Raw genomic sequence first — 13,465 nt, 5'->3', positions numbered from 1 at the left:
ATTGTTATTGTTTGTATACAGATGCACTTGTTATTGTTACTTGTTTGTATGCAGATGCACTTGTTATTGTTATTGTTTGTATACAGATGCACTTGTTATTGTTACTTGTTTGTATGCAGATGCACTTGTTATTGTTATTGTTTGTATACAGATGCACTTGTTATTGTTACTTGTTTGTATGCAGATGCACTTGTTATTGTTTGTATACAGATGCACTTGTTACTTGTATGCAGATGCACAATTTAAGACATGTACAATTCCCATGTCATTATCCAGTAGCTTAAATAAACAAGTGACAGTAAATTATTATGTAATATATGATCTTCTTTATTGGAACATGTCCAGAAACAATGTTACATATTTTGACAAAATACAAAAAAGTATAAATTGTAAAATAGCATTACTCATTACATATTTCAAATTAATGACTTATTTTGGAACCACACTTTTACAGAGGTTTGTTAGAGCACCGCACACAATCACTACATCATCCAGCATATCAACCTGAGACACAGGAATAACAGTTTGTAAAATCTTGAAGTTTTTCCACCGACCAATGACTCGTTCAACATGAATCCTAACCCGAGACAGTTGTCTGGATGTGTCTACTTCCAATGCAGACAGTTGCTTTTTGCCTTTAGTAAAATGAGGAATACGAAGAGTGGCACCGCAAGCTGCAAGCTCATCTCGTATTAAAAATCCCCTATCAGCTAAAACCTCGTCCATAGGCTCCAACAGTTTCAGGAAACCCGACTCTTTGGTGATCTGTTTATCAGAAACCCGCCCACCCCACCCTGGAGACAAAAATGAAATTGCCCCAGCAGGTGTGATGGCAATCAAATATTTTAACGTATTGTGGTGTTTGTAATTAGACCAGGTCTGGGCCCTTGCAGTCAAATTGCTAGGTCGAGCTATAAATATTTCTGTGCAGTCTATTATGCAGCGGCATTTTTTGAAGTGACGTTTGAATGTTTTGGGCATATTTTTAAGTATAGCTCCCTTATTTGGCCATTTAATTAATGGCTTGAGGACGACAGACATAACAGAGATCCAGCTCCGATAAATATTTGATATGGTGCTTGTTGTTACATGAAATCTATATGCCAGGTCAGTGTTACTGAGGCCCATCCTTAATTTCATCAAGACCATCAACAATTGGTCCTCTAGAGGAAGGGCTTGGTGACTTATCTCAATACTGCCATCTAATTTTTTTAGGAGTCATTCGAAGATTACAGAGGTCAGTCCAGTGAAAAACAGTAATTGCCCAATGCTCCTTTTAATATTGCTGTACGAAAATTTGGATTTATGTAATTCATTCCTAAGTTCTTCATTCTCATTGCGTAATTTAAAACAGTCCTGCTGCAGGTTGATGTAGTCTTCCTGCAGTTGATGATGTGTAAAGCAAAGATCGTCATGTTCCTGTCTCGACACTGGGCGCTCCCCTTCAGCTTCCTCCTCATCTTGAACAGAAAACAAACAGACATACAGAAGTTCAGTGAAAAATTATGACAACTTTGGAGGGTGTAGCTTGTGGGACCACAGGGCTGGTGTATTAGACTGCATTGGTTTTAGCTTTACGTTTAAGAGATTATTCATACCACTGCAATGATCAATGGTACAGTCTTGCTCCTTCTCAGCCATGGAAGAAGCAGGTGTCATGTCAGGGCGTTCATCTCTCTTCCTTTTCCTCTGATACCTAAAGGAAAACAAAAGGAACAATTAGTGCTGTGTGAAACCATTTAATCATTGGCCTGCACAATATTGCTTTAATTAAATTACATTTAAATTTAATTAATAATGATTTACATGAACAAGGAATTAAAATGCTGTTGCAAGAGAGAAACAGTCAAGCCTTATAGATAGATACTTTTTTTATTCATACCTTTCCATTTTTGTCTTAGGTGTCTGGCTTTGTTTTTTGTACACAAACAAGGAGGGCACAAAGTCAGGACTACTGGAGTCAAGTGATGCCTCTCCTACAAAAAAGAAAAAAAGAATTGCACACATTCATTACAACGCGATCTACTGTTGTCATAGTGAAAGCGCTAATGTAAAGCTAGTCTGCGAAGTCTGTAGCATGACACAGGTCACAATTAATGCCAGATACCAAATTTCACTAACTATTAAATCAGTCTACAGTTTACAGAAAACAGTTATTTACTTACTATGGCTAGAGTTAAGCCATGGTAAGTAACAGTTAAACAAATGTTGTTGTCACAAAGTTGGCGCTAGCCTGCGGCTAACTGCTAGCAGCTGGCTGCGTCTGTAGCATGACACAGCAGGCCCATGACATTTATAAAATAAAATAAATTAACCAGAATAGCTTAACGTTATAGGCTAGTGTACAAAAAAACTGTTCATGCAATCCAGGCTTTCGAGTTTAATCTAATAGAAAGGGGTGATAAAGGATGACTTTACCTGATATGAAGTGAGCACTACAAACACGAGCCTCGTTGATCGTAGCATTGTCCCAGTCTGCCCGTTTAATAGCTTGCAGCCACAGATGTCGTCTATTTTTTTGAAAAGGATGAGATCCTGCAGGAATCCTGAAAAACTTGACTCCACAACTGGTACGATTTGCACAGTCCACGACACAACAAGAAGGCATTTTGACGAGAAATTATCTGGTTAACACCATAGACTGTTAACACACGATGGAACGTTCTGACCCCGACATGCGCACAACGCACTTCGAATTTTCCTGTGACGTAGACCGTGAAGGGGTCTATACAGCAACGTGCCATCGCATCACAAATGCAAATGAAATCCTAAATAGAGCAACGCTATTGGCTGTTGTGCGGTCTGACGCGACAGCCGAACATATTAGTATTTACGCGTACAAACTGTGCGTGTTAATGCGTCCAAATTTCACGCGTTGCATATAATAAGTATTGTCCCCAACGGCGTTCCATACGGTTCAAATGTCACATCACTACTGCCACGTGTACACACCGGTAACCAGACACAACGAAGAGAGAGCAGTGACAGCGGGAGCTTCTGGTTTTGGTCATATACATCTAAGTAAGGTTCGGTGAGGTAAATGTATATTCTTATGCCAGTGAACAAAATGTGTAAATGTTATAATATTGGCGTATTACATATGTGTGTTCAATGGAAAATGTTTTAAAGTCTTTTACGGACTCCTGTGAGTGTATTTGTGAGCTGGATCTGGTTTGATCACACGTGGGACACGTGCAAAGAGGTGTTGTAATAAATGTTAATTCAGTTTTGTTCACCTTATTCAAAGTCCAGTGTGAATGTTTATTTGCATTGTGCATGTTAAAAACAGTGGGTTCTTGAGACATTTAATATCTGGTTAAGAGCTATTGAAGTTTATTGAATGCTGTTTGAACAGTGTAATTCATTTCTCTTTAATTAAAGTGTATGCAGATAACTGTGAAGTTTGATGGTAGACTAATGTACTGTCTTTCATTTGACTATTAGCCCCTACCGTATTTCATTGCCGTTATTTTGTACTATACTCAATTGGAGCATTTCATTCTTCCAATGTGTTTCATTTTGATTTCATTCAATTTGTTTTACCAATTGTCTTTAATACCAAATAAGTACACCAAAGACATCAGAAAGATTTAGTAGTTTTGTTTTATATTTCTTCTAAATATTTGCTCCTTTCGATCGCTGTTCTGTATAGAGGCAGCAGCCAGAATAAAGCCCCAAGAGTAATTTTTGTATCCTGTGCTGTTTCATTCAACCACTGGTTATAGAAATGAAGACTGCATAATATCACGTCTCAGAATTGGGCACTCTGCTCTTAACCAGTCACTACATATGATTGGAAAACATGAATCCGATGTTGTGTCAGGTGTGATCTTTCTGAAACAGTCAAGCATGTTTTAATAAAGTGTAAAGGTTGACTATGAAAGACTGCAACTTATAGAAGCACTTAGATATAAGAGTTTAATCAGTTTTCACTGCAGAATTTGTTAAACAAGGTGCAACTGTTAGTGTTCAATATTCTATTTAAATATCTAAAAGACACAGAGGTAATGGACAGGATTTAAGATGTATATGTCATTTTGTAATGTTTGTTTTATTTTTTTTTTTTTATGTTTTGTAGGTTTTAACGTCAATGCTCCAGACGCCGTCCCAGAAGGTGGTGGAATATGCCATTCCTGCTTACAACGGTGCTCCTTGCCCTCTCCCTTCACTGTAAGTAAACGGTGACGAATGTCTGCCAATCTTTTTTATATATATTTATATTGTTACCTAAGGCTTTGTTTTTAAAATACATTTTAAAAGGGACATTAGTTCCCTTGCAAAATAGTAAAATCAACATGAAAAAGAATCGTGATAAAATTGTGAATCGTGATTTTCCTGAAAAAAATTGTGATATGATATTTTTGCCATATCGCCCACCCCTACTCCTCTCTGAGAAAAGGTTTAAAAAAAAGAACTGCCAAATAACCAATGGATCATTATAGAACCTGTAACTTCAATTGTAAACTTTTTTGATAGTTGAAAGTTCATATTTGCACGGATGAGTTAGGCAAGGATGCTGACATCTCAGGGCATTTGTTTCCCAAAAGCATCTTAAAGGCCTCGTTTACACTGCAGGGGCCTCATTTATAAAACTTTGCGTAGGATTTGCGTCAGAAGTGGCGTACGGATGAAACATAGGACGTGCGTACGCACAGAAATATTCGGATTTATAAAACCGTGCGCACGCACATCCTACGCAGTTTTCCCTTAATAAATCACAATCAATTCTAAATGTAGCGCAGCTTTTGCGGCTTCATGTCACGTCCATAGTTGCCCATAAATAGACCGTGAAACGCCCACAAGTTAATATTCATCGATTGCGAAATCATGGCAAACACCAAGAAACGTAACTTCACTCACACGCAAGCGTGAAGCGCATGATCAGCCACTGTGCGTCATTACGCATTGTGATGGCATCATGGCATTTTATTACCATCCATTTGATTGCATCTGACAAGCTACAGATTTGTTATGAGGATGAATTGCATAACATGCTAATATTATTGCAGAACATATTTATATCTTTTTGCAAATATGTGTTAAATTGCATTTCCGTTGTAATCTTCGTTTGATTTTGTTTGTTTTACACTGCAGATCGATCAAACGGGTGTTTGTGTAGGCTGTTAATTGTAAGACTTGCTTTGTGAAGTCTTCATGTTACTTATGAGAGGCAGTATTGCCATTTCTTTACACAACGATCTACAGTTTCACACACTTTCACGTGTTTCTTCCATCTGCCGACGGTGTCGCCATTTCTCATTTCACCCGTTTTTGTGCGTACGCCTGGGTCAGAGCTAGTGTTGCACGGTGTACCGATACTTCAAAAGTATCGCGATACTCGGAAATTAAAAACGTCACGATACCTAAATGTATCAGTATCGATACTTAAAAAACAAAAAACAAAAAAAACGCCTCCCTATGGACGTCTGTGTTTTTTTCCTGACATGTTTTCCGAATACATATTAATAAATGACATTTTGATGTTTGAAAGTTTTGACATAAATACAATATAAATGTAATTTAAAAAAATATTATCGTCTTTTATACATATTATTGTCTTTGCTGCTATATATTTATGTTTAACATGAAGTATAGGCCTTCCACAACTCTCTCCCCACATGTCAAATATATCACCAATGAGGCTTATCATATGTTACCAATATTAAACATTGTTTAATATAGCTGTTCATATTTTTATTCAAAGTTCAGAATCAAGATAAAGCTCTTATTTTTCTTATGATAACTGAGATAATGCTGCTAAATTTATATATTGTTTTACCTTTGCTCTAATTTATTTTTTATATTTTTATATTTCATATTTTGTTCAAATGTTTAATATATCTGCTGTTCATATGTTCATTTATTAGTGTGTTATATGATTAGAATGTTGTCCTGGTTTTAAAATAAAGCAAAGCAATGATATTTGAGAGTGTTTCTCCCTTTTCAGGAAAAGTATCGAAAAAGTATCGAAATCGCAATACTTGACTTGGTATCGGTATCGAAACAATAATTTTGGTATCGTGACAACACTAGTCAGAGCTTGCGTGAAGGACCGCACATTTTCCCGTCAAGTTTGCTTTTTATAAATACCAATTATTGCGTAGAGAGCGGCGTACGCCTTCTTTTGTGCGTCCGCAACGTTTATAAATGAGGCCCCAGGTCTTGATGCCCAATTCTGATTTTTTTTGACTGTCTGTTTACACGTTCTTTAAATTGTGACCCATATCTGATTCATGTGTTTACACTTGCCATAGGCTATACTATCTGAAACATATCGCGCATGCTTTAAGGGTTCAATTCTCTTGCACAGATGGACGAACACGAAATATGCTTCATGCTCTGTGATATGCTTTGCTATGATACTATGATGCTCTGTGATAGAGTTGCCAAACACCACTTTTGAATAAGAAACAATGTCTATAAAACTTGTTAAAACTCCACGAATCAAAAGCATATCGGTGAGAACACTCGTTAAAACAGCATACAGCAAAACCGCCGTTAAACCGCGGAGACGTTGCCTAATCCCTCAAAAAATTCGATCTGCCTGTTTACATGAAAAACCCCTGAAACCTGTCACAACTGCTTGGAAACAGGAACTAATGTTTGGTCGGAAACAAAGTTTACAGGACTGCGTTCTCTGGAATCTTCTCAAGCGGTGCACTTCTACATTCCAATTGGTTGCCGCCGAACCGCATCATAGCTCATTACCATAAAGTTGACCTGACTTCAACTTTCCTCGATGCCCACACAGTGTTTGATTATTGTTGAGAAGATGATCTAGTTTGATGGACACCTTGAACGTATTTTACAAATGTGTCTTGGATTACAGTACAGAACTGTGTATTCTGTTCTAGCCTATATTCTGAACTCTGATAAAGAATAATTCTTTATAATACTTTCAGTAGGATCTTTGTATATTTAGGTTTTCAATATATAAAAGAAAGCTGTGAAAGAACTGTTCTGTCATTTGTGTCTACCAGTTTTGTCAAACTCTAAGGCATTTCTGAATTTGTGTCTGCAGGTGTGTCTGGTGTTACAGAGGAAGAGAAGTCAGTGTCAGTGCCAGTGAAGGAGGGAGGTTCAGTCACTCTGAACACTAGTGTTAGCAAACAACATCATGACACAGTGCGGTGGTATTTTAATGACATCCTCATAGCTCAGATCAACGGAGATGCCAGTACTAGTTGTCTGTATGATGGAGAAGACGGGAGATTCAGAGACAGAGTAGAGGTGGACTATGACACCGGATCTCTGACCATCACAAACATCAGATCTGAACATGCTGAACGTTATGAAGCACATTTCATCCAAAGCAAGAGCTCAGGAACCAGCCAAAGCTTGAACCGAACCAGGAAGTGTGACAGCACAAAAATCATCTATAAAAACAGCAACATGGGCGACACCATACAAACATTCAGCGTGACTGTCAGTGGTGAGTCAATCAATGTCATTAACTCTGAAGTATTTTGCAGATTGAATACTGTAAATTAATTATTTTTCATTTTGGACCGTTTTAAGAGGGACTGTCAGATCTGTTTACTCTCTTTCCCTGTATGTTATTGCTCATATGTACATAACCGGTTTTACTGTACTGTACAATCAGATTTCTGTCACAGTATACAACATTCAACAGATAATCAACTTTCATTGCCATGTGTTCGTTTAATTGCAACATCTATAGTTAAAAACTGTATTTCTATTCTGGTCAAAAATAAACTGACACTCTTAAGTTATATTTAGGAGAAATATTCTGTAAATACTTTAACATACAATGTTTTTGAAAATATAATATGAGTAATTGTTTCTTTAAGAACCTTTTTCTGAAAGCTTAACATTTTTAATTATAACTGATCATTCTGACTTGATGTTTCTTTATCTTCTTCAGATTCCAATAAGGACATAAAAGATTCAGAGACTGACAAGAGTATGTTTCATCATTTTTTGTAATTTATATTCATCCTTTGTCCCAATTTAAAATAAATTGAAAAAAAAAATTGTTCTTAAGGCAAGGCAAGTTTATTTATAGACCATTTTATACACAAGATAATTAAAAGTTTTTACATACAACTTTTTTTTTTAAATAGTAATCAAAAAGATTCATGGCTAAAAATAAAATATTAAAGAAAGAAGATAAAAGAATGTTAAAATAAGGAGGTATACATTATTCAAATTAATTGGAGGAAAAAAGGCTTAAAATAAACTACAGTAGAAAATAAGTGTTTAATTAATGCACTGTTACGTTTTCAATCTGGACTTAAAAGTAGCTTTGAATGGTATTTCCAGGGATAATAAACACAGTCAGACTCACTCACACTAATGTCTCTATTTGTGTGTAGCTGTTTCAGGTTCAGATCTGTCTGCTGGTGCTGTTGCAGGAATAGTTTTTGCTGTTCTGCTGGTGTGTGTAGCTGCAGCTGCTGGTGTGATTTACTATCGACACAGGAGCTCTAGAAACAGGTTTGTAGTTGTAACTGCTGTTGGTGTAATTTAATATCGCCTCAGGAGAACTAGGAACGGCAAGTATCACCTACAGATACTGTATTGAGAGGAAAATTTTTTTTAATGTTGCAAAATTGATGTTTATTTGTGTTTATTTGTCAAAGCAGATGAGGAGGGAAGAAATCAAGAGGTTCTGTAGATAATCCAGGTATGAGGTAAAATACTGCACTACTGTATGTATCGATCTGTGTTTATTTCACATACCCTGAAAAACTCATCCCAATAGGGAAATAAACATTTCAAATAGGATCTCATTCACTGATTGATTGACAGATATGCTGATTTTCTGTAGCTGTAAACAGCACCGTTCATTTAATTTTTTTTTTAACCATCTGTGATTTGTTGCTTTCTTTGACGGACAAAGACACATGATCTGAGAGGATCGCAACAGCTTCTGCAACATTATTCCCATTGAATTAAATCAGCTAAAACAAACGTATAATATTCCTCTAAAAATCATTTATGGGAAAATGAGCTGAAACATGATGAAATGCTTTGCAGGTTTCTTATTAATGATAAAGCACTTACTGTTGCCTGTTATGACACTGTTCAGAACTTTCACTTTCTCTTCATTTTCTCCATAGGGAAATGGATTTTTAATCATTCTGTATAAACCTTTAATTAAGACTTAAGGTGATACACAGGGCAACTTTTTGAGCAATGTTGATGGGCAATCTTGCCGAGCGTTTGTTGCTTGGGCACTTTCCCATTGAAAATGGGTAATACATTTCTCTCTGGATCATTTAGATCGGTTGTGGGCCCTGTGTCTCATCTGGTTGCCCGTTGATGGCAACATTGCCCAAAAAGTTGCCCTGTTTATAATCACCTTTACTGTGATGTCTCAAGTTAAGGTATATGGATCTGCTGAAGCCTTGAGTCACTATTCAACATAAGTAACCAAATGTATTTCATTGATAAATTACACAATAGAAATTGTATTATCCATGATCAGAATCGTGGCAAATGTTCAATCGTGGAATTGAAGTTCATTATATTTAGAACACAGTCTTAAAACCTTATTTTCATACACAGTTCTGATTCCTATTAATGGTTGGTGGTTTGGTGAATGGTTTATAACTCTTTTATAACGAATTCTGCATGGAGAAAGTAAATAGGAAAAAAAATGCATCATGAAATAACAATGACAATTAAAGTAACAACATGTAGTTTTTCGACCTTCATAATATATTTCCAAGACCCTTGTGATTGTACATCGACTTACAATAGGTTGAATGACACGTCTGCCAGAGCCTGACGGGGTCTGTATCGCTTTTACTGGCACTATGTAACTTCGGGGTGCGGGTAGTAACCAGAGCTCAAAAAGAACTACAAAATTCGACTGCTTTACGGCATACGTCACTTCGCCAATCACTTCCTCAAATTCGGCCGTGACAGGCCAACCAGCGCGTTTGTTTTCGTGCGTGTGTTTTCGTCATGGCTGAAGCAGCAGCGAAACGTAAGAAGTCCAAGGTTTTGTCGGAGTAGAGTCGGAAGAGGAAAAGGGAGAGTGATAAACTGAAAGGCAGGACGAGGATCAATATTGGTCGAGCGTTTGCTTGCTGGCGTGAGCTTATCGTCAGACCGATTCTGACTTGGCCGTCATGCTGTTGAACTAGTAAGTAAATTGCTTGCATACTATCTTTAGTTTTTCTAATCTGTTGTCTGCCTGGCTACGTTACGGAAACTATCTGGTCCTCCATTTATCTTCATGAATCAGCTAACGTTAGTCGATGAGCGAATTATCAATCTGGTAGCTAGTAAACACTAACATGCTAGTTTTAGATGGTTAGGATGCTATCGCTATCATTCTCGTTCAGATTTGAGCATTGCAATCGACATGCAAATCGCAAATGTTTGAGTTAAAATGTTTAGTCTACTAAACATGTATAAATTATGAAAGGAGGAAGATTAATAATATTATCATTGCCCATATGAAAAAAACCTGCATGCTTCATATACAGTAACAGCCCGTTCTCATCCCAAGTCGTCATATACTGACGCTTTCAAAATTTCTTCAATATCTGACGCACAAAGCACCCTTTAGCGTCCATATGAGACGCATAACCCTACCACAGACCTAAACCTACCCATAACCGAAGCGTCTCATATTGACGCTAAGGGTGCTTTGTGCGTCGGATATTGAAGAATGTTTGAAAGTGACGATTTGGGGATGAGAATGCATTGACAGTAACCGTAAATCATTTTACGACAGCGGTAATGGACAATTCCGCTTCCAACCTGTAGGGCGACCGCAGAGGAAAAGTTCCATGTTGTTGCTCTAAGACTTGGGGCCCGTTCTTTGTACGTCGCTAACTCACTTAGCTGGATTTGATTGTTGGCGATTTGGCATGATCTTGGATTGTTTGGTTCTTCGACGCTCATCCTGGACTTGCTGCCATAGTAACAGGTCCATAAGCTTAAACCTGCTCGCGAGCAGGCTTATTTCATGTTCACAGGATTAGATCCAGGCTTTATAAGCGGAGGTGATACGGGAAGTCTTTCTCAGCCATGTCTTGTCCGTTTTCGAATTAATTGCATATTGCAAAAGAGGCAGGATCCTTTAGCGTAGCGCGATATTCAAGTTATTGAGAGATATTGTTTTTTTCTCGTGAGGGTGTCATATACATCAATCATTTGTTGGAACCACATGTTAAATGTTCGACGTGTGTGTAATCAAAGTATGCAGTTGACTGACTAAAACATATCTTAGATGGTGTGTGACTCCATGTCCTATATTACAAATGTGGAAGCAAAATGGCCTGGATCTGTGCATGACTCCAGAATTTTCAGTCACATTTATGCACATTATTTGAACGTTAAGGGAAAAAAATTGTATTACATAAATTTATTCTGAGCCTAACAAAACTGCATTTTTCCATTATACAGGTGCTTACGACGGGATTTGCAGCCAGTATTTCATGACGCCATTCCCTGACCCAAACCCTGGACCACAAACCTGTTTCAATGCAGCTCTAGCCAGAACAAGGGCACGCATTGAAATGACCTTTGGGCAGCTATAGCGAAGATTTCAGTGTCTGAAAAGTCTGAGTGTTGTGAAATTATTACTGTATGTGCCAAACTCCACAACATTGCCACCATCATAAAGGAGAGGACCACTGTGGTGGGTGTGTAGCCTGATGTTGATCTCCAGTGCACTTGGACCAACCTAGTGGCAAAGCTGCACAGACAGAATTGTGGAACACTAATTTATTTATTTAGGTACTGCACTGCCCACCTCAGAGTGCCTACTGTGAACGCAAAAACAACCACTGATTATTTATTGACTTTAGTTCAGCATTCAACACTGTCACCCCAACCAAGTTAATTGCCAAACTTGGAGACCTGGGTATTAACACCTCTATGTGCAACTGGATTTTGGACTTCCTGTCCAACAGACCTCAGAATGTTCAATCAGGCTTCACGTCCATCACACTTAACACTGGTATACCACAGGGCTGTGTGCTAAGCCTGTTGCTCTACCCCTTCACCTCCGACTGCAAACCTGTGTACTGTGTACAAACCTTGTGAGATCAAGCACCTGGCCACATGGTGCACTGAAAATAATCAGCTCCTCAACACCACCAAAACAAAGGAGCTCATCGTGGACTTCAGGAAAGAGTCAAGAGGCACTCACAATAGTGATGGCAAAATGAGGCTTCCTGAACCACTGAGACCTCGCAGCCCATTGCTTCAGCCAAAGGTTCAAAAGAATCAGCATTATACTTCGCATAATTCCACTACGCTTTTATTTGGACAGTTTCTGTCCATACTTCATATACACTATTTAAATCCATTGTTATATTGCTCATCTTAGCCTACATTATCATTGTGTATATCTATCTGAAAAATTGCTGCTGTTGCACTTGCTGATATTGCACTTCTGACTCTCTGAATGTTTCTTATGCTTTGATGCTGTTTGTTATTTATTGTTTTTGACATAACAATAAAGTTGAATCTAATCTATTGTGTAAAACTGCAAAAAAGAGGAAAACACAATGGCATCACAATGAGCTACTCTAGGAAAAAATTTGCAAATAAATGCAAAATATTTTTACATTAACTTCAGTTTTCACGTAGCCTGGTTAAAAATATGTTATCTTTCCCTACCCCCTCGAAACTACTTCTCTTCTCTTCCTGTCATGTGCTATGGTGCGAGGGAGTGGCAACTCCCCTCAAACCGTTAAAGGTCCCATGACATGAAATTTTCACTTTCTGAGGTTTTTTAACATTAAAGGTCCACTATGTAAATATTTTTGACCACAAGAGGGCGCAGTTTCCAACAATAACAAAGGCGAAGCTTGATGACGCTATGGGAGATGTCGTTTTTAATGCGTTTTCACCATCTAGCGATGTACCTAAATGGAATTAATGAATCATGATCACGGATGAGGTCATTTATTCGTTTTTGTATTACGTCTGATCATATTATTTTTTGTCATCATAATTAATGAACTGCAAGGAACGTGAAGTTACGCTATATTATTACAGGCATGTGGTGTAATTCATATCTATTAAAATTACACACTTAAATGTTTATAAAGGTATATGGCTCAAATGTGTGACAAGTATTCGCTGAGTTTTGTTTCAGTTTATAGACGTGCTCAAGAAAAAAAAGTTCACCGCGACGGAGAGGCAGAACGCACCCTGTGTATTTTCTTTAATTTAAAAAAGCACAATGTTTTGATTTGATTGTAAGTGGACACATACAAAAGTAGAAATATCACATATTCTTTTTTATATTTCTTTTTTTCTGTATGACCATAAATGAGTAATTTAAGTTTATAGTGCTAATGTGGAGAAAATCCAGCAAAACGCGCCCGCGCGTTTGCCGACTTCAGAGGATTAAAATCATTTTTACTGTAACTATTATGTTACTGGTACAATAAAAAATAATTGATTTGCTTACCTGTCTATCAATACACTCGCGAGAGCAGAGTCTCTGTCTGTCAAGTCCAAGATTGTCGCG

General features: G+C 37.5%; 2 protein-coding genes across 9 annotated transcripts; one reads left to right on the top strand and one right to left on the bottom strand.

Moving 5' to 3' along the window:
- Nucleotides 1–305: 305 nt before the first annotated feature.
- Nucleotides 306–2,939, bottom strand: LOC311294835 (uncharacterized protein). Its single transcript, XM_084415869.1, has 4 exons — nucleotides 2,419–2,939; nucleotides 1,883–1,976; nucleotides 1,599–1,696; nucleotides 306–1,460 (listed from the first exon to the last, which is right to left on the bottom strand). Exons 1-4 carry the CDS (start codon nucleotides 2,606–2,608, stop codon nucleotides 1,219–1,221), a joined length of 624 nt encoding a protein of 207 aa, XP_084271995.1. The 5' UTR covers nucleotides 2,609–2,939; the 3' UTR covers nucleotides 306–1,218.
- Nucleotides 2,730–12,557, top strand: LOC311294836 (uncharacterized protein). 8 transcript variants are annotated; one of them, XM_084415873.1, is made up of 7 exons: nucleotides 2,730–3,036; nucleotides 4,079–4,170; nucleotides 7,022–7,432; nucleotides 7,886–7,924; nucleotides 8,337–8,457; nucleotides 8,607–8,647; nucleotides 11,386–12,557. In XM_084415873.1, exons 2-6 carry the CDS (start codon nucleotides 4,125–4,127, stop codon nucleotides 8,608–8,610), a joined length of 621 nt encoding a protein of 206 aa, XP_084271999.1. In that variant the 5' UTR covers nucleotides 2,730–3,036; nucleotides 4,079–4,124; the 3' UTR covers nucleotides 8,611–8,647; nucleotides 11,386–12,557. The 8 variants fall into 8 exon arrangements, with proteins under 8 accessions (XP_084271999.1, XP_084272000.1, XP_084271997.1 ...); XM_084415874.1 differs by having other exon boundaries at nucleotides 2,793–3,021; XM_084415871.1 differs by having other exon boundaries at nucleotides 2,911–3,021; nucleotides 8,604–8,647; nucleotides 11,386–12,556.
- Nucleotides 12,558–13,465: the final 908 nt, after the last annotated feature.

The sequence above is a fragment of the Rutilus rutilus genome, assembly GCF_951802725.1.
Source record: "Rutilus rutilus genome assembly, chromosome: 8".
In the NCBI taxonomy this organism is placed as follows: Eukaryota; Metazoa; Chordata; class Actinopteri; order Cypriniformes; family Leuciscidae; genus Rutilus; species Rutilus rutilus.
The sequence above is the reverse complement of the archived record's forward strand: the minus strand, read 5'-3'. Positions and strand labels throughout refer to the sequence as shown.

Coding starts and splice junctions, on each gene's coding strand:
- LOC311294835 (XM_084415869.1), bottom strand. CDS start 2,608: ATGCCTTCTTGTTGTGTCGTGGACTGTGCAAATCGTACCAGTTGTGGA. Junction 1,977..2,418: donor TAGTGCTCACTTCATATCAG/GTAAAGTCATCC, acceptor TCTTTTTTGTAG/GAGAGGCATCACTTGACTCC. Junction 1,697..1,882: donor CCTAAGACAAAAATGGAAAG/GTATGAATAAAA, acceptor GTTTTCCTTTAG/GTATCAGAGGAAAAGGAAGA.
- LOC311294836 (XM_084415871.1), top strand. CDS start 4,125: ATGCCATTCCTGCTTACAACGGTGCTCCTTGCCCTCTCCCTTCACT. Junction 7,433..7,885: donor ATTCAGCGTGACTGTCAGTG/GTGAGTCAATCA, acceptor TATCTTCTTCAG/ATTCCAATAAGGACATAAAA. Junction 7,925..8,336: donor AGATTCAGAGACTGACAAGA/GTATGTTTCATC, acceptor ATTTGTGTGTAG/CTGTTTCAGGTTCAGATCTG.